Raw genomic sequence first — 21,778 nt, 5'->3', positions numbered from 1 at the left:
AGCGGTTAACAATTTCTGACTAGCCTGTCGGTCCATGTCTATCCATGTCTCGCCTGGTCAGCTTCATCATATCTCTTAGAGCATCTCAGGCCGTTGTGCCCTTTCAGAGACGTTTTTTTGTCCCGCTGGGGCTGCGCCGGCGCAAATTTTGGGTTTGGGAAAAAAAATTCAGCCATCCCCACCCCCAAGCATCTCTGCACCTCGACGAGGAGGACACGTGACGATAGCTCGGAGGTCTAGCGAGGAAGCGTCCGGGCCGATGACAATGTCGAGGAAGCCCCGGCCATGCGGTGGTGTGTCTCGGCCACGGCAGTGAGCAAGCGGAGGGCGAGGTCGCCATCCCCTCCTCTGCATCTTGCGGGCAGCCGAACCAGACAGTGATGCGCGGTGAGCAGGATGGCGACGAGGAGCCCGACAACATCAAATGCGGAGGCGCGCCCCCGGCGTGCGGCGGCGAGGAGGAGGACGCAACGGTGGGGAAGGCCGGGGCAGAGGAGGAGGTCCAGGCCGCCGTCATCCTCCTCCTCCCCCACCTTCCTCGCGCTAGCATCACCGGATTGTGGCTCGTCCGCCTCCTTCATGGCACTCCGGGCCTCGCCCTTCTCGGCTGCAGCGGCGCCCGCCGCCGCCGCCGACTGATCGGCTAGGAAAGCGGAGCTGGAGAACGTGGGGCGGAGGAGCGGCGAGGCAGGGGGCTTGGAGAGGCGGGAGAGAGCGGGGCTGGACACGGAGGTGAGGCGGCGGAGGTGGTGGTTGGCCGCCATGGTTTGGTCTCGTCTCGCTGCCTTGTTTGAGTCGAGATCGCGGCATGCGGGAGAGGCCGGGGCAAAGGAGGAGGATGAGGCAGCGGTGGAAGGTGGGCGACGGGGTGGGGTAGGTGGTAAGAGAGAAGAGAGAGAGGGATTTGCATGTGAAAAAGTAGCGCCGGTGCCCCAAGCCCGTCCCTAACGCGCTGGGTTTCCTTTTGGAACACCGGCCGAAAATTTGACCAAATCTGGCGGAAAACAAGCTCTTGAATACATGACTGGGCGATTTTTTCACAACCGAGCAAAAAAATTGCTGGAGATGCTCTTACAGCTTTCTTTTGCAAGCCCTTGTGCCGCGATTGGCTGCAGGCAGAGGCAAACAAGTTTGTATTCACCCCATATCGTAGTCGTCGCATATATAAATCGCTTGCTTTGCTGTAGATGCCAAGCCAAACGGTCCGAGACGAGGGCGCAGCCTGCCGGTCGACGGGCATGCATGCATGCTCGGTCCAATCAAGGCGACAACTTTGACTAGGGAGCGTTCATATCACCCTCAACTAATGCACTCCACCTCGAAGTTGCTGCGCGCATTGCATGCCGATCCACTTGAACGAAGGAAAATGTAAACAAACTATGAAGAAATTTGCGCAACTTGCAGGTTTTTGTATATACACGTCCGAGCTAGGATTGGATGGACACAAAGTGAACACCATGCACGCCTTGATTAGTTGTATGCATATGTAATGGTCATGTGTGTATCGGTCGACTGATCTTCTGTTGTCATGGAGTACACTGAGCTGAGGGATGCATGGACGTTATGTGGCAAAATTTCGTGTTTTGACCCTTATATCAAACAAAATCGAGATCTGACCCTAGTTTGAAAGTTTTTTGAGATCTGATCCTTTTCCCTACCGCCACGAGGCAAGGCGGTAGGATCATACAACCTACCGCCGAGAGCTGCAGCGGTAGCAAACTTGTCCACATCAGCGATAACGGCCTCCGTGCCCCTTCCGTCACACCCTACCGCCGCTCAACCTGGCGGTAGGATGTCTGAACCTATCGCCGGAATCTCTGGCGGTAGGGTGTGGGCATATATAAACCGCGGGCCGGCCGCCCCCACCCTTTCTTCCCCCCACCCAGCCGCCCCCACCACGAAAACAGAGCAGTTGCTCGAACTCGCCCTCTCTCATCCCCTCCACTTCCCCCCTCCGATCTACTTCGTTTCTTGACGGATTTTGCGGATCGAGATGGCTCCGAAGAAAGAAAAGTAAGCTCTTTCAATCCCTCCAATAAGTTTTAATCAAACACCTTTCGATTCGTCGCATTATTCGATTCAAATCTCTCCTATTTGAAAAAAAAATTAACCCTAGGATTGATTTAGGTTGATTCTAGATGTTATATTGTGTTAGATATGAACTATATGATTCTAGATATTATGGTTGTGTTAAGATGAACCCTAGTTCATAATTGATTTGAATGATTTTTTTATATGATGGATGATGCATGTTTCTATGCTATGATGCAAGTACTGGATGTAGTGTATGATGAATATTTGAGATGAATATTTGATATATTTGTTATATGTAGTGTATGAATCCTCAAGATGTACCCTAGTTCATTTTTTTTATGCATGTTGGATGTTGTTGAAGAAATATGTGTTATGATGCATTTGAACCATGGTGATTGCATCTTCATAAAAGTATTTTATTTAGTTCTTGATATATGTATTGTATTTAGTTCATGTTCATAATAATCTTTGATATATCATTATTCAAAGATTGAACTCATAGGTTTTGTTGGATGTGATTAATTTTTCTTATGCATCGATATGTTTTGTAGTTAATGTTGAACTCTAGTTCATGTTGAAAAATATTTTGATATGCTTATGCAATTCTTTTAGGAGGCCACCTCTTGCGGACGACGTCGGCACAAAGTACACCATGCTTGACCCTAGGTTCGGCAAGCGTCACCGTGCCCGTTTCATTGAGAATGGAGTGGTAATTACCATTTCAAACCAAATCTTTCGAATTGATGAAAACAAGTTGCTAACTATTATGTCCATGCTAATTATGCTTTGGTTATTGATTTTCACAGATGCTGCCACCACTGCGGATGAGGGCTCACAAGACGACGGTTAAGATGGAGTACGACGAGCGGTACGCACCGTTCTTCAGGAGAGCCCGACTATTGGGTTTCATCCTGCAGTTCAAGCGTAAGCCGCCGACGCTCGTTCACTCAGCTCTCACGGCTTTGATCGACCGGTGGCGGCCAGAGACGCACAACTTTCATCTTCCATGTGGGGAGATGACCGTGACCCTCAAGGATTGAGCGATGATTACGGCACTACCGCTCCAGGGTCGTACTCTCATAGGAAGAGTGGAGAGGACGAACTGGCATGAGAGGGTTGTCACCCTCATCGGCGACTGCACCCCCCCCCCCCCCCCCCCCCCCCCCCCCCCCCGCTAAGAGCAACCGGACTTCTGGCATACCGCTGTCATGGCTCCTCGAGCACCGGAGCATGGACGTTATGTCGATGCATGCATGGGGCTTGCACCTTTTGCACACTCAACCGATTGAACAGTAATCGTAATGTGATGGCCGATGCATCAAGTGATCCATCGATGCGTACCAAAAGCATGCGTCCAGATGACCAGATCTATGTTTTCGAGCCAAGTATGGTAGTATGTACCCCACTGTGTGGCCAAGAAACTTGTGCGACGCGACGAGACGGCAACTTGCATGCGAGGTTCATAGAGTAGTACTCTACGCCCGAGCGAGGATTTGGGTGGACAGAGAGCGAACACCATGCTCTATATATCGCCAAGAGCAACTTGACGAGCAAAACAAAGGAAACTGCTTACATGGGCCCTGACGGATGCATGGGTAGCTTGGTCATGGGACTTGCACTTTTTGCGCACTCAACCGATTTCATCACTGTTATCTGCTTGTGTGTCTTCCTCAAAAAAAAAAAATCTGCTTGTGTGTGCGGGTATGTTGCCTTCGATATGGTGTCTATCCGCATATGCTCTGATCTTGTTTAGAAACAAACAAATATCTTTCCACACGAGCTTTGTATTTTCGTAGTGCTTGATCGCGCCTTGGGGCTTATAAAAAGATGTCATACTCTATTTATTATTTTTTTTGCGCAGCCACTGCGATCGGTCATTTGATACAGCCCGGGCAGCTTGGCCATGGATGCGTGAGACATCAGCTTACTGCTGCTGCAGGTACACCCAAGAACGGGAAAAAAGACGCGACATTATTATAGAAGCGCAGCTCTAACCAATGCAAACAAAAACCGATCCGCTGATGAAAAAGACTGGGCAATACATTTATACCTCAACAAACATCACGATGAGCTCAAGCAAATAAAATAAGATGACAATATACGATCAGTGTAGAGGGACCGACCAGGCCAGTAATGCGACTGAATGAAGTGGGCACATATGCAGTCTGAATGAAAAAGACACGGCCTCCCGATAAGTTCAAACAGATTGATTAAGATGACAGTACGATCGGTGACACTACCACACCGAGCCTTCACTTGTGGAGAGACCGGCCTGGGTGCCAATGGTGTGCCCGAATGGACCTGACGCGCCATGGCCGATCCATCATGTCATGAATGCAGCAAGGTACAGTACATACATACGTACGTACGTACGTCATACAGTTGGAGCACTGCTTCTTCCTTGTTGTCTGCGCTTGCTTGGTGCTAGCTGCACGCTTGGCCGTCGGCGTATCCCTCCCCGAGTCCGAGTGTACTACCCCGTCTCAGTTTTTAAGCTGCTGCTCCTTATCTTGTCTGCATGCTGATCCCATATTAGCAGCATGCATAAATGAGAGGAGTGACAGCGAAAAAAAATAGGAATGCACCAGCCGGGAATCGAACCCGGGTCTGTACCGTGGCAGGGTACTATTCTACCACTAGACCACTGGTGCTTATGGCATTTGGATCGTTTAGTACCTATATAGTCAATCACTATGAAGCAGTGCCGACGAACCACAAGTCGTAGTTTCAGTACACTGCCTGACCTTTAAAAGCAAACATGTAGTGCAATCGGCAGACGACGCACGCGGTAAGTGTCGGAAGGAACGATAATAATCCGCGAATGCTTGCACACCAGGTACTGACGGGGCGCATGAATCGTCGTCGAGTCCTCAGAGAACAGGGCAAGTAAAGCTCAATGTCAGCAAGAACACAACCACGAGGAAAATCCATGTATCAAAAACGCAACTACTCTCTCTGTTTATTTTTATAAGACCTTGAAGACATTTTAAACAATGTGTAAAACATCTCATTTTAAGTTGTCTGAAACGACTTATAAAGATGAACAGATGAAGCAGTAAAATTCAGCATCAACGATCTAAGGAAACAAATCAATATGCAAGACTACATATGAGTAGCCTACAACCGATCAATATCTAACATTGAAAAGGGCCGAAATCACTATTCTGACCCTTTCAGCAAACTTTGTCACAAAGTGAACTCGACATGAAAGTATTTCACGATTTGACTTTTTTAGCAACGTCATAGCTCGTGGCGTTTCTGCCCAAAATAAAAACGCCGAGCTAGCTAGCGTTCCTGTCCAAATAAGAAACGCCGAGGTAGCTCGCGTTGCAGACCAGGTAAGAAACGCCATAGGGCTTGGCGTTTCTTCACTGGCACCCAGCCCACCCGCTGCCCCGTCGGGGTCTTTCTCCTCAGCCGCTAGAGACGCCAGGCTAGAAACGCCAAGGTCGGCGACCTTTCCGGCCTTCTTAGAAATGCCAACGTAAAAAACTGCTTCATAACCAGGGTCTAAACGCCAAGCCTTATGGCGTTTCTTACTTGGTGACAAACGCCATGAACTTTGCCGTTGCTTACCTGGTGAGAAACGCCGAGCCACTTTGACGTTTCTTTTTTGGTCAAAAACGCTGGCTAGCTCGGCGTTTTTATGTTGGGTAGAAACGCCGCGGGCTATGGCGTTGCTAAAAGGGTCAGATCGTGAAATACTTTCACATCGAGTTCATTTTGTAACAAAATTCGTTCAAAGGGTCAGAATACTGAAAAAGGCCATTGAAAAACCCATCCAAGAGTCTTCCTCCTCGCCTGCTAGCTTCAGCTTCTCCGTCGCGCGCCTAAACGGGGAAATGATAGACAAGAATCATGGGAGGGGCCCAGTATAGCTGATGGTTTCAGTTTCAAAATCGAGGAAGCCCAGCTTATCAAATCTGCAGGAAGCCCTACAGATATCTAAGCAGGTTTCACTGATTATTTCTTGAGCACAGATAACGAGGAACTTACAGCTCTAGCTGCTTCATTCACCACCAATTTCCCCTTGCGCTTTTCAATTGCCTCTGTGCAAACTTTGGTTGCATTCGTCAGAACTGTTATCCCCTGGTCCTGTTCACAATAATAATGCACAAAAACAACAATATTTATGTCATGACATTGCACACTACCTAGGTTTTTTTTTCGGAAAAACTTTCGATCTATTCATCATTTGTGAAAGGCAATACAAAGAACACTAGAAGTAAAACTTACATCTAGCTCCGTAGACCACCTACCAACGACTACAAGCACTGGCGCGAGCAGAAGGTGCGCCGCCATCATCGCCCCTCACTCACCGGAGCCGGACAAACCTTGTTATAGTAGATTGTCGGGAAGTCATCGTGCTAAGTCCCAATAGAGCCAGCGCACCAGAACAACAACCGCTGCCGACGAAAATAAGCGTAGATCGGAAGGATCCAATATGAATGTACATGAGCATAGACGAACGAAGACCAGATCCAAGTGGATCCACCAAAAACAAACTCTGACCGAATCCAGCGAGATCCGTCGGAGACACACCTCCACACGCCCCTGATGCCACTAGACGCACCACCAGTATGAAGGCTAGGAGGGAAGAACCTTATTCCAGCTTCAGGGAGACGCCGCCATCTCGTCTTTCTGAGCAGGACATGAACCATAAACGAACACAAAAGAACATCAAAAAACATAGTAGGAGCCCTCCCGCCAATAAGGGACGGGATGCACCATGCCTCCATAGCCTAAGTCCATGGAAGACGAAGCCAATATGTGGTGGTGTCGACGGGAGGCGCAAAATCCCTAATTGCCTCGCGCGAGAGACACGGGAAGCGGAGGCCGAGACGTACTTCTACACACTACTCAGTATGACTAGCGTGATGTGCGTCTATAGTCAGCCCGCCAACGTTCGAACACCCCCTCCCCCCCCTCCCCTCCCCAACCCACACTCATATAAACATGGAACCTTGCCCCCAATTCCACCTACTTCTATTCATAGTTATAGATAGACTCACTATGACTTACATTGATAGAAAAAAATTAGCGTAAGTAATTAAGACTAACTAGCCTAACTAGTTGCAACCATGGCCACCATGGCGGCGGCACATGGAAAGCGGTGATGCATGCTCAGATGGCCCGGAAATGAGCCTCGTCACGCTTGTCCCACGGGTAAGCGAGTGGCGACGGGCTAGCCACGGGTCGTCGGGGGGCAGGAGAGTCGTCGTCCACGTCATTGGGTTCTACTAACCTTCTACTTGACATCACTTTGCTATCTAAAACATCATATTACTTCTCCATAGTTTATTTCTTCCATTAGGGTATTTATATGTTCTAGTATTTCTCCCTAGTTAAACTCCCTTTTTATCATTTTCCCTAGAAACTAATAAGAGCAAACTATTTTCAAACTCCGGTTTGGGTGCGAGCTTAGTTGCGTATGTGAAAGCATAGTTGCGGGGTTGGTAGTTAATTAGTTATCTTCTACAAGCTCTCTATGGGTTTGACACATAAACTTGGCACATAATTCTTACGAATTGTGCTTGACATTGTGCACGTGTAGACGTCAGCATCTCTATTCCCTCTTCCAATGCCGAAGCGGAAGGTGCTCCTTCTCATCTTTAGTTCTGAAGATGATGGGGAGAACAATCTAGTGGATCCCCTCGAGGCGTACTGGATCTAGAGGGGCGAAGTAATGGACGAGCTGGCGAGGCAGGAGGTGGAAAGGGATCGACGATTTGGGACCGCCCGCCCCCGTTCCCACCCCCGTCAGTGACATATGGGTGCCTTAGGACGATGCTCCCACGTCCGCACCCGCCCCCACGCCGCCTACGCATGGGATAAGCGCGATGAGGCCCATTTACAGGCCACCGAGTCCCGCATCGCCATGTTCTTCACTAGCCCCGACACCACTAGCACCGGGGAATCCAAGTGCGGTTGTTGTTGTGGCCATGGCCACGACTAGTTAGGCTAGTTAGTTTTAGTTACCTAGGATACTTTATTTCTATCAATGTAAGTTGCACTGCAAGTCTATCTATAACTATGAAATCGATGCTTTAGTCAAAATTTGGGTTAATAGTTTCACCTTGGCTCGGACTTATAACTAAGTATCTATAACTTGTTGCGGGGGAAAATGGGAGCTTACTGTGCCGGATTCTTCCACGGGAGGCGTCGGTTGAGGTGGTCAGTGGCAGCATTCTTGTCCCGGCGAGCCATATTGATTGACGACATAGCACTGCCTATCGGATCTGTGATCGATGGTCCATGGTGGAGGCCTTGGTCAATGGCATGGCTGGACTCGATCTTCCACCACATCGTGGGGCGGATGGGAGGGTGTTCCACCGCGCGCCGCAGACCGGTGGAAAACACCACCAGTTCATAAGAGCTCTAGTAGACTGTCGTGGATCGGGTTATGCCAAACAACTCGTGTCCGAAGAGAAGAAAAGGCTGGAGCGCGAGGTACTGAATAAGCGCAGGCGGTTTCTAGAGCAAAACCGCATGCAATTTTTAGAAACTAGAGGCGATTTCTTATAACCAACCGCCTTCAATATTTCCTGCAGGCTGTTTCGAATTTCTAACTACCTTCGGTGTTCCGTATAGCAATAATAACCGCCTTAGGTGGGCTATTACAAGTGACATTGTTTTTTTGGGTCACAACCGCCTTCTGAAGCCCGCTTCACATGCTCTTTTTTGTACTAGTGATAAGCAACCCTGCATAGAGTCGATGATCGAAGTTGCGCATGGGCTCTGCTGAACACAATAAAAAAGATACCACTTATTTTGTAGATGAAAATCTTGTATTTAAGATGGAATCCACACAACATACCTTGGTCAGCTATCTTAAGAAAAAATTAAGGAGACGTTATTACAATCACCCCTGTGCTAGTGCTTCTGAGATCACCTTAGATGACCTCTTAACTAAGTTCTCACCATAACGACTGGACTATGCCCATGCAGTGCATGCTAAATAGTTGGCCACAAAGCATATCGGATTTGATGAATAAAGACACATGAGAAAGTTGCAAGCCTTGCCATCGACAAAGCCGCCGTAATGACGGGAGATCGCCATACACGGAACCACCTTGCACAGGTCTGATTCACCACTACACGGAAGTTGCACCAAAGAACCTAGCTGACATATCGGATAATCCTGGACTAAGACCATGCGACTACCTAATCCGCTTGTCACCAAAATTGTTGCAACATAACACAAGTGGTGATGCCAAAGGACCGCTTATAACCATCATTGTCGCAACACAACACAAGTGGCAAATGCCAAAGGACTGCTCCTCACCATAATTGTTGCAACACAACGCAGGCGGCGGAGGCAAAGGATTGTGAGCAACAAACATAGCTATGTAATCGAATATGCATGGTTGCAAAAACTATGAAAAATCAAATGTAAATCTTTATGAAGACATCACTACCATCACCGACATGCCAATGCCTCTAACTCCACATTAGATGACCACTAACAAAGTTCTCACCGTAACAACTGGACTACGCCCATGCAGGGCATGATAAATAGTTGGCCACAAGCCATATCCGATTTGACGACTAAACACGCAGGAGAATGTTACAAGCCTTGCCATTGGCAAAGTTATCGCAACAATTGGAGATCACCATACATCAAACCACCTTGCACAGGTCCGATTCAGCACTACACGGCAAGGTTTGTACCGACGAACCTAGCGGACTTACTGTCGGATAGTCTTGGACTAAGACCATGCGACTACCTTATCCGCTCGTGACCATCATCGTAGCAACACAATACAAGTGGCGGTGCCAAAGGACCACTCGTCGCCATTGCAACACTAGTGCGATGCCAAACGACCACTCGTGACCATCATTCGTTGCAACACAACACAAGTGGCCATCGCAAAGGATCGTGAATAGCAAACATAACTATGTAACTGAATACACATGATTGCAAAAACTATGAAAAATAAAATGTAAATCTTCATAATACTCCAAATGAAGACACTAAAGTGATGTTATGCCTACTATGCAAGGTCATCGGCAAAGCTTCCTCCGTCCCCCAAAACAAGTGTAGTAACTTCAGTACGGAGAGAGTATACAAGTGTAGTAACTTCAGTATGGAGAGAGTAGATATACAAGTGTCAACTTTAGTACGGAGGCAGTAAATACTGATGAGAAAATAGGCAGTTTTTCGATTAAATTAATCCATGAATAAATCATTAGCATGACATGAACAACATTGATAACACACTAATTACGATCTAACAGAGCATGTACTACGCACATAGTAGAAACATCTACGCATATCGCTAGTACTGCTACAATAGAAAGAAACACGAGAGGGATCAGCGATGTATACCCTCCAATCGTCCACGCAGCGACGGTAACGGTGGCAGCAGCCGCGGCATCCTCGCCGGCCTTCTTGTCGGCCTCGGCCTTCTCAGCAGCGGCACGGTCGGCGTCCGTCGACATGGTGATGACGAAGGTGATGCGGACGTAGATGAACAGAAGCGAGCAGTCGCGTAGTCGCTATCCAAAAACCTAATCGCCCCTCTCCTATACAGGATCCGGAGAGGCGGGGTTTCAGAGGCCTGCTCTCCCGTCAACCGTGTATGCGGTGAACGGAATGGAGTCACCGGTGGCAGCAGCAGCAAAGGAATGACATGGGCGTGGAGACGGAGATGTGTTCTATTTTGAGGCGGCTAGGGTTGGCAGCGCCCCACATATATATGTGCGGCCGTGCGTGGAGAGACATGGGCTGAACCCACGTCCAAGTCTGTAGCCCATGATCCGACGTCTCAAATCGTGGCCCTACCTATCAAAGACTCTCCGTTCCTGACTGGCAAAAAGAAGCGCATAGGAGTGAGCTCGGCTCGGCTCAATCCCGCAACCCGCGGTGCAGTGTGGTGCGGCGCGTCATGACGAGGCGTGGCGTGGCGAGGCGAGCGGAGGAGGAGGAGTGCGCGAGGGCTTCTTTTCTTCTCAAGTTCCAATAGCATGAAGGAGAGAATCCCTTATAAACCACTCCAACTCTCCTTCCACTAGCATGGTGGGACTAAACTTCCCACCACCTTGTCATGCCACCTACATGGGCCCTTAGAGACTAAATCTGAAATTGTCATATGGGCTCTAGGCCCATCTCATATTTCAACAATCCCCCACCAGATCTCAAGGGCCCACTTTGTCCTTTGTTCCAAACGATGTTTTGATATACCAGCATCTCAGTGGAGACCGATTAAGGTTGAGCTCCACCTAGACCAAGTAGTTACACTCCTTCACAACTGAACAATGAACTATGCCTTGAATTGTCAGTTTGGCGTCACACCACAAGTCTCACTGATACGAGGCTGCCGAAGGCCGACCCCTCGGGTGGAGCATATTAGTCACACTCCTGGCCTGTTCATGAGCTTGCTAGAGATCACCCCAATCTCATAGACTATGACCAGCAGTCAGGCTCATATAGGTGTGTTCCTCCAAAGATCGCTCTGTAAGATAGTATCTTGCTTATACATATAAGCCTTGGAACACATTAAGACAGTAGTCATTCTTTCATACAGTTTCTGAGAGTATTGCATCTCCAACGGAGTGGGTTAGTAAAGTTACTCTCCTCGGTTCACCACTGGCTTGTTTTCCCAGGTCCTACTTCACGGGATCTCCGATCACATAGGTTGGGTTACTACCATGGCAACTCATGTGGGTCTCATACCCATCTCCCTCGACGCACTATCTATCACAACACGTGATAGCCCTTTTGTAAAGGGATCTGCCAGATTCTTAGCCGTATGGACATACTCCAACGCTACCACTCCAGAGTTTCTTAATTTTCTGACAGCTTTTAATCTCATTCTTATATGTTTGTTGGACTTCATGTTGTCCTTTGAACTCTTCACCTTGGTGATGACAGTCTGATTGTCACAGTACATAAGGATAGCCGGAACCGGTTCATCAACCAATGGCAAGTCCATCAAAAGATCATGAAGCCATCCTGCTTCGACACCAGATGTGTCTAATGCTGTTAATTCTGCTTCCATTGTTGATCTCGTTAAGATTGTTTGCTTGCAAGACTTCCAGGAAACAGCGCCACCTCCAAGAGTAAACATATACCCAGTTGTGGCCTTCATCTCATCAGCATCAGAGATCCAATTCGCATTACTATACCCTTCAAGTACCGATGGGTATCAGGTATAGTGAAGCCCGTAGTTCATAGTACCTTTCAGATAGCGCATAACTCTCTCAATAGCATGCCAATGTACATCACCCGGATTGGAAACAAACCGGCTCAGTTTGCTCACAGCAAACGCGATGTCAGGCCTCGTTACGCTTGCGAGGTACATGAGTGAACCAATGATTTGAGAGTATCTCAGTTAATCCTTAGTTGTGCCTTCGAACTTTCGGACCAACACACTAGGATCATATGGTGTTTGAGATGGTTTGCAGTCCGAATATCCAAAATGGCTCAACACCTTCTCAACATAATGGGATTGCAGAAGTGTGATCCCACCCTCGTTATCTCTCAGTAGCTTGATGTTCAAGATAACATCAGCCACACCAAGGTCCTTCATCTCAAAGTTCTGAGACAGAAACGACTTAACCTCCTCAATGACTTTGAGGTTGGTTCCGAATATCAGTATGTCATCAACATACAAGCACAGTATGACTCCTTCGCCCCCACCATGGAGATAGTATACACATTTGTCAGCTTTATTAATAACGAAGCCAACAGATGTCAGAGTTGTATTAAACTTATCATGACATTGCTTAGGTGCTTGCTTCAGGCCATATAAAGATTTCAGCAACCTACACACCTTCCTTTCCTGACCATCTATCACAAAGCCATCTGGCTGTTGCATGTAGATTTCCTCGTTTATCTCTCCATTCAGAAAAGCCATCTTAACATCCATCTGGTGGACGAGAATACCGTGCGAGGTCGCCAACGAGAGTAATACTCGAATGGTGGTTAGTCTAGCCAGAGGTGAATAAGTATCGAAGAAATCTTCCTCTTCTTTCTGGTCATAGCCCTTGGCCACAAGCCTAGCCTTGTACTTTTCAATCGTACCATAGGGCCTAAGCTTCTTTTTGAACACCCACTTACATCCCAATGGTTTGCAACCATAGGGACGCTCAGTGATCTCCCATGTCCCGTTAGCCGTGATGGAATCCATCTCGCTACGGACCGCATCCTTCCAGTAGTCAGCTTCTGGAGAGGCATACGCTTCTGAAATAGAAGTAGGAGTATCATCCATGAGATACACGAAGAAATCATCACCAAAGGTCTTTGCAGTCCTTTGTCTCTTGCCCCTACCAAGGGTTTCCTCGTCATCCTCCTCAGGATTTTCATCATGTGTTCGTTCATAATATTCCATAGGAATGGCAGGCTCAGGAGTCTCCTCAGATTCCTGTCTAGAAGTGCTTTATACATCTCTCATGGGAAAAATGTCCTCAAAGAATGTAGCATCCTTAGACTCCATAATTGTACCGACCTTCATGTCAGGTACCTCAGATTTCACTACTAGAAATCTATAGCCAACACTATTCATAGTGTAGCCCAAATTAACACGGTCCACATGTTGGGGAACGTAGTAATTTCAAAAAAATTCCTACGTACACGCAAGATCATGGTGATGGCATAGCAACGAGAGGGGAGAGTGTTGTCCACGTACCCTCGTAGACCATAAGCGGAAGCGTTATGACAACGCGGTTGATGTAGTCGTATGTCTTCAAGATCTGACCGATCCAAGTACCGAACATACGGCACCTCCGAGTTCAGCACACGTTCAGCTCGATGACGATCCCCGGGCTCCGATCCAGCAAAGCTTCGGGGATGAGTTCCGTCAGCACGACGGCGTGGTGACGATGATGATGCTCTACCGGCGCAGGGCTTCGCCTAAACTCCGCGACGATATGACCGAGGTGGAATATGGTGGAGGGGGGCACCGTACACGGCTAAGGAACGATCCGTAGATCAACTTGTGTGTCTATGGGGTGCCCCCTGCCCCCGTATATAAAGGAGTGGAGGAGGGGGAGGGCCGGCCCTCTCTATGGCGTGCCCTAGGGGAGTCCTACTCCCACCGGAAGTAGGATTCCCCCTTTCCTAGTAGAACTAGGAACCCTTCCATGTAGTAGGAGTAGGAGAGAAGGAAAGGGAAGAGAGAAGGAGAAGGAAGGAAGGGGGCGCCCCTCCTCCCTAGTCCAATTCGGACTAGTCCAATGGGAGGGGTGCGGCCACCCTTTTGGCCCTTTCTCTCCTTTCCCGTATGGCCCAATGAGGCCCAATACGAATTCCCGTAACTCTCCGGTACTCCGAAAAATACCCGAATCACTCGGAACCTTTCCAAACTCCGAATCTAGTCGTCCAATATATCGATCTTTACGTCTCGACCATTTCGAGACTCCTCGTCATGTCCCCGATCTCATCCGGGACTCCGAACTCCTTCGGTACATCAAAACTCATAAACTCATAATAAAACTGTCATCGAAACCTTAAGCGTGCGGACCCTACGGGTTCGAGAACTATGTAGACATAACCTAGAACTATTCTTGGTCAATAACCAATAGCGGAACCTGGATGCCCATATTGGCTCCTACATATTCTACGAAGATCTTTATCGGTCAAACCGCATAACAACATACTTTGTTCCTTTTGTCATCGGTATGTTACTTGCCCGAGATTTGATCGTCGGTATCCAATACCTAGTTCAATCTCGTTACCGGCAAGTCTCTTTACTTGTTCCGTAATGCATCATCCCGTAACCAACTCATTTGGTCACATTGCTTGCAAGGCTTATAATGATGTGCATTACCGAGAGGGCCCAGAGATACCTCTCCGACAATCAGAGTGACAAAACCTAATCTCGAAATACGCCAACTCAACATGTACCTTCGGAGACACCTGTAGTACTCCTTTATAATCACCCAGTTACGTTGTGACGTTTGGTAGTACCCAAAGTGTTCCTCCGGTAAACGGGAGTTGCATAATTCTCATAGTTACAGGAACATGTATAAGTCATGAAGAAAGCAATAGCAACATACTAAACGATCAAGTGCTAGGCTAACGGAATGGGTCATGTCAATCACATCATTCTCCTAATGATGTGATCCCATTAATCAAATGACAACTCTTTTGTCCATGGCTAGGAAACATAACCATCTTTGATAAACGAGCTAGTCAAGTAGAGGCATACTAGTGACACTATGTTTGTCTATGTATTCACACATGTATTATGTTTCCGGTTAATACAATTCTAGCATGAATAATAAACATTTATCATGAAATAAGGAAATAAATAATAACTTTATTATTGCCTCTAGGGCATATTTCCTTCAGTCTCCCACTTGCACTAGAGTCAATAATCTAGTTCACATCGCTATGTGATTTAACACCAATATTCACATCTGCATGTGATTAATACCCATAGTTCACATCATCATGTGATCAACACCCAAAGGGTTTACTAGAGTCAATATAGTTCACATCGCTAGGTGATTAACACCCAAAGGGTTTACTAGAGTCAATAATCTAGTTCACATCGCTATGTGATTAACACCCAAAAGAGTACTAAGGTATGATCATGTTTTGCTCGTGAGAGAAGCTTAGTCAACGGGTCTGTCATATTCAGAGCCGTATGTATTTCGCAAATATTCTATGTCCACAATGCTCTGCACGGAGCTACTCTAGCTAATTGCTCCCACTTTCAATATGTATCCAGATTGAGACTTAGAGTCATCTGGATTGGTGTAAAAGCTTGCATCGTTGTAACTTTTACGACGGGCTCTTTTATCACCTCCATAATCGAGAAACGTCTCCTTAGTCCTCACTAAGGATATTCTTGACCCATGTCCAGTGATCTACTTATTAGATCAAAATTGTATTCCTTTGCCAAACACAGAGCAAGGTATACAATAGGTCTGGTTCACAGCATAGCATACTTTATAGAACCTATGACTGAGGCATAGGGAATGACTTTTCATTCTCTTTCTATTTTCTGCAATGGTTGGGTCTTGAGTCTTACTCAACTTCACACCTTGTAACACAGGCAAGAACTCCTTCTTTGACTGTTCCATTTTGAACTATTTCAAAAATGTATCAAGGTATGTACTCATTGAAAAATCTTATCAAGCGTCTTGATCTATCTATATAGATCTTGATGCTCAATGTGTAAGCAGCTTCACCGAGGTCTTGCTTTGAAAAACTCTTATTCAAGTATCCTTTCATGCTATCCAGAATTTCCATATCATTTCCAATTAACAATATGTCATCCACATATAATATTAGAAATGCTGCAGAGCTCCCACTCACTTTCTTGTAAATACAGGCTTCTTCAAAAGTCTGTATAAAACCATATGCTTTGATCAACTCATCAAAGCGTATATTCCAACTCCGAGATGCTTGCACCAGTCCATTGATGGATTGCTGGAGCTTGCACACTTTGTTAGCATCTTTAGGATTGACAAAAACTTTCTGGTTGCATCATATACAACTCTTCTTTAATAAATCCATTAAGGAATGCAGTTTTGACATCCATTTGCCAGATTTCATAAAATGTGGCAATTGCTAACATGATTCAGACAGACTTAAGCTTCGATACGAGTGAGAAAATCTCATCGTATTCAACACCTTGAACTTGTTGAAAACATTTCGTAACAAGTCGAGCTTAGTAGATAGTAACACTACTATCAATGTCTGTCTTCCTCTTGAAGATCCATTTATTTAACATGGCTGATCATCGAGCAAGTCAAAGTCCATACTTTGTTCTCATACATGGATCATATCTCAGATTTTATGGCCTCAAGCCATTTCATGGAATCTGGGCTCATCATCGCTTCCTCATAGTTCGTAGGTTTCATCATGGTCTAGTAACATGACTTCCAGAACATGATTACCGTACCACTCTGGTGCGGATCTTACTCTGGAAGACCTACAAGGTTTGGCAGCAACTTGATCTGAAGTTTCATGATCATCATCATTAACTTCCTCACTAATTGGTGTAGTAATCACTAGAACTGATTTCTGTGATGAACTACTTTCCAATAAGGGAGAAGGTACAATTACCTCATCAAGTTCTACTTTCCTCCCACTCACTTCTTTCGAGAGAAACTTCTTCTCTAGAAAGGATCCATCTTAGCAACGAATAACTTGCCTTCGGATCTGAGATAGAAGGTGTACCCAATAGTTACCTTTGGGTATTCTATGAAGACGCACTTCTCCGATTTGGGTTCGAGCTTATCAGGTTGAAAACCTTTTTCATATAAGCATCGCAACTCCAAGCTTTAAGAAACGACAGCTTAGGTTTACTGCTAAACCATAGTTCATACGGTGTCGTCTCAACGGATTTAGATGGTGCCCTATTAAACGTGAATGCAGCTATCACTAATGCATAACCCCAAAACGATAGTGGTAAACCGATAAGAGACATCATAGATCGCACCATATCTAGTAAAGTACGATTACGACGTTCGGACACACCATTACATTGTGGTGTTCCAGATGGCGTGAGCTATGAAACTATTCCACATTATTTTAATTGAAGACCAAACTCGTAACTCAAATATTCGTCTCCGCGATCAGATCGTAGAAATTTTATTTTCTTGTTACGATGATTTTTCCACTTCACTCTGAAATTCTTTGAACCTTTCAATTATTTCAGACTTATGTTTCATCAAGTAGATATACCCATATCTGCTTAATCATTTTGTGAAGGTCAGAAAATAACGATACTTGCCACGAGCATCAACACTCATTGGATCGCATACATCATTATGTATTATTTCCAATAAGTCAGTAGCTTGTTCCATTGTTCCGGAGAACGGAGTTTTTAGTAATCTTGCCCAAAAGGCACGGTTCGCAAGCATCAAATGATTCATAACCAAGTGATTCCGAAAGTCCATCTTTATGGAGTTTCTTCATGCGCTTTATACCGATATGACCCAAACGGCAGTGCCACAAATAAGTTGTACTATCATTATCAACTTTGCATCTTTTGGCATCAATATTATGAATATGTGTATCACTACGATCGAGATCCAACAAACTATTTTCATTGGGTGTATGACCATCAAAGGTTTTATTCATTTAAACAGAACAACAATTATTCTCTGATTTTAAATGAATAACCGTATTGCAATAAACATGATCAAATCATATTCATGCTCAACACAAATACCAAATAATATTTATTTAGGTTCAACACTAATCTCGAAAGTATAGGGAGTGTGCGATGATGATCATATCAATCTTGGAACCACTTCCAACACACATAGTCACTTCACCCTCAACTAGTTTCTATTTATTCTGTAACTCCTGTTTCGAGTTACTAATCTTAGCAACCGAACAAGTATCAAATACTCAGGGGTTACTATAAACACTAGTAAGGTACACATCAATAACATGTATATCAAATATACCCTTGTTCACTTTGCCATCCTTCTTATCCACCAAATATTCAAGGCATTTCCGCTTCTAGTGACCATTTCCTTTGCAGTATAATCACTCAGTTTCAGGCTTTGGTCCAGCTTTGGGCTTCTTCGCGGGAGTGACAACTTGCTTGCCATTCTACTTGAAGTTTCCCTTTCTTTCCCTTTGCCCTTTTCTTGAAACTAGTGATCTTGTCAATCATCAACACTTGATGCTCTTTCTTGATTTCTACCTTCGTCGATTTCAACATCACGAAGAGCTTGGGAATCACTTTCGTCATCCCTTGCATATTATAGTTCATCACGAAGTTCTACTAACTTGGTGGTGGTGACTAGAGAATTCTGTCAATCACTATCTTATCTGGAAGATTAACTCCCACTTGATTCAAGCGATTGTAGTACCCAGACAATCTGAGCACATGCTCACTAGTTAAGCGATTCTCCTCCATCTTTTAGCTATAGAACTTGTTGGAGACTTCATATCTCTCAACTCGGGTATTTGCTTGAAATATTAACTTCAACTCCTGGAACATCTCATATGGTCCATGACGTTCAAAACGTTTTTGAAGTCCCGATTCTAAGCCGTTAAGCATGGTGCACTAAACTATCAAGTAGTCATCATATTAAACTAGCCAAACGTTCATAACGTCTGCGTCTGCTCCTGCAATAGGTCTGTCACCTAGCGGTGCATTAAGGACATAATTCTTCTGTGCAGCAATGAGGATAAACCTCATATCACGGATCCAATCCGCATCATTGCTACTAACATCTTTCAACACAATTTTCTCTACGAACATATCAAAATAAACATATGAAAGCAACAACGCAAGCTATTGATCTACAACACAATTTGCGAAATACTACCAGGACTAAGTTCATGATAAATTTAAGTTCAATTAATCATATTACTTAAGAACTCCCACTTAGATAGACATCCCTCTAATCCTCTAAGTGATTACGTGATCCATATCAACTACACCATGTTCGATCATCACGTGAGATGGAGTAGTTTCAATTGTGAACATCACTATGTTGATCATATCTACTATATGATTCACGTTCGACCTTTCGGTCTCCGTGTTCCGAGGCCATATCTGTATATGCTAGGCTCGTCAAGTATGACCTGAGTATTCCGCGTGTGCAACTGTTTTGCACCCTTTGTATTTGAACGTAGAGCCTATCACACCCGATCATCACGTGGTGTCTCAGCACGAAGAACTTTCGCAACGGTGCATACTCAGGGAGAACACTTCTTGATTATTAAGTGAGAGATCATCTTAAAATGCTACCGTCAATCAAAGCAAGATAAGATGCATAAAGTATAAACATCACATGCAATCAATATAAGTGATATGATATGGCCATCATCATCTTGTGCTTGTGATCTCCATCTCCGAAGCACCGTCGTGATCACCATCGTCACCGGCGCGACACCTTGATCTCCATCGTAGCATCGTTGTCGTTACGCCGTCTATTGCTTCTACGACTATCGCTACCGCTTAGTGATAAAGTAAAGCAATTACAGGGTGTTTGCATTTCATACAATAAAGTGACAACCATATGGCTCCTGCCAGTTGCCGATAACTTCGGTTACAAAACATGATCATCTTGATGGGGAATGTAGCATAAATTCAAAAAAAATCCTACGTGTCACCAAGATCTATCTATGGAGAAACCAGCAACGAGGGGAAGGAGAGTGCATCTACATACCCTTGTAGATCGCTAAGCGGAAGCGTTCAATGGAACGGGGTTGATGGAGTCGTACTCGCCGTGATTCAGATCACCGATGACCTAGTGCCGAACGGACAGCACCTCCGCGTTCAACACACGTACAGAGCGGATGACGTCTCCTCCTTTATCCAGCAAGGGGGAAGGAGAGGTTGATGAAGATCCAGCAGCACGACGGCGTGGTGGTGGATGCAGCAGAACTCCGGCAGGGCTTCGCTAAGCAACTACGGGAGGAGGAGGAGGTGTTGCAGGGAGGAGGGAGGCGCCAGGGCTTATCGGTGCGGCCACCCCTCCCTCCCCTCCCTTTATATAGGCGCAAGAGAGGGGGAGGGCGCAGCCTTGCCCCTTCCTCCAAAGAAGGGGTGCGGCCAAGAGGGGGGGAGGAGTCCATCCTCCCCAAGGCACCTCGGAGGTGCCTTCCCCTCTTTGGACTCTCCCCTCTCCAAGTCTCCTTGGCGCATGGGCCTCTTGGGGCTGGTGCCCTTGGCCCATATGGGCCAAGGCGCACCCCCTACAGCCCATGTGGCCCCCCGGGGCAGGTGGACCCCCCCGGTGGACCCCCAGACCCCTTTCGGTACTCCCGGTACAATACCGATAAAGTGCGAAACTTTTCCAGCGACCAAAATAAGACTTCCTATATATAAATCTTTACCTCCGGACCATTCCGGAACTCCTCGTGACGTTCGGGATCTCATCCTGGACTCCGAACAACATTCGGTTTGCTGCATACTCATATTCATACAACCCTAGCATCACCGAACCTTAAGTGTGTAGACCCTACGGGTTCGGGAGACATGCAGACATGACCGAGACGGCTCTCGGGCAATAACCACCAGCGGGATATGGATACCCATGTTAGCTCCCACATGTTCCACGATGATTTCATCGGATGAACCACGATGTCAAGGATTCGATCAACCCCGTATGCAATTCCCTTTGTCAATCGGTACGTTACTTGCCCGAGACTCGATCGTCGGTATCCCAATACCTCGTTCAATCTCGTTACCGGCAAGTCACTTAACTCGTACCGTAATGCATGATCCCGTGACCAACCACTTGGTCACTTTGAGCTCATTATGATGATGCATTACCGAGTGGGCCCAGAGATACCTCTCCGTCATACGGAGTGACAAATCCCAGTCTCGATCTGTGTCAACCCAACAGACACTTTCGGAGATACCTGTAGTGCACCTTTATAGTCACCCAGTTACGTTGTGTCGTTTGGTACACCCAAAGCACTCTTACGGTATCTGGGAATTACATGATCTCATGGTCTAAGGAAGAGATACTTGACATTGAAAAAGCTCTAGCAAAACGAACTACACGATCTTGTGCTATGCTTAGGATTGGGTCTTGTCCATCACATCATTCTCCTAATGATGTGATCCCGTTATCAATGACATCCAATGTCCATGGTCAGGAAACCGTAACCATCTATTGATCAACGAGCTAGTCAACTAGAGGCTTACTAGGGACATGGTGTTGTCTATGTACCCACACATGTATCTGAGTTTCCTATCAATACAATTATAGCATGGATAACAAACGATTATCATGAACAAGGAAATATAATAATAACTAATTTATTATTGCCTCTAGGGCATATTTCCAACAGTCTCCCACTTGCACTAGAGTC

The 21,778-nt window shown here is 46.1% G+C and overlaps 1 protein-coding gene and 1 non-coding gene across 2 annotated transcripts; both read right to left on the bottom strand.

Annotated features, from left to right (window-relative positions):
* Window positions 1-236: 236 nt before the first annotated feature.
* On the bottom strand, window positions 237-764 carry LOC123038974 (uncharacterized). Its single transcript, XM_044462328.1, has one exon. The coding sequence runs from the start codon at window positions 762-764 to the stop codon at window positions 237-239; it is 528 nt and encodes a 175-aa protein (XP_044318263.1).
* Window positions 765-4,614: 3,850 nt separating this feature from the next.
* TRNAG-GCC (transfer RNA glycine (anticodon GCC)) lies at window positions 4,615-4,685 on the bottom strand. The gene has a single exon. It is a non-coding gene; the product is annotated as a tRNA-Gly (tRNA).
* Window positions 4,686-21,778: the final 17,093 nt, after the last annotated feature.

Source organism: Triticum aestivum, chromosome 2B (genome assembly GCF_018294505.1).
Source record: "Triticum aestivum cultivar Chinese Spring chromosome 2B, IWGSC CS RefSeq v2.1, whole genome shotgun sequence".
Taxonomy (NCBI): domain Eukaryota; kingdom Viridiplantae; phylum Streptophyta; class Magnoliopsida; order Poales; family Poaceae; genus Triticum; species Triticum aestivum.
The sequence above is the reverse complement of the archived record's forward strand: the minus strand, read 5'-3'. Positions and strand labels throughout refer to the sequence as shown.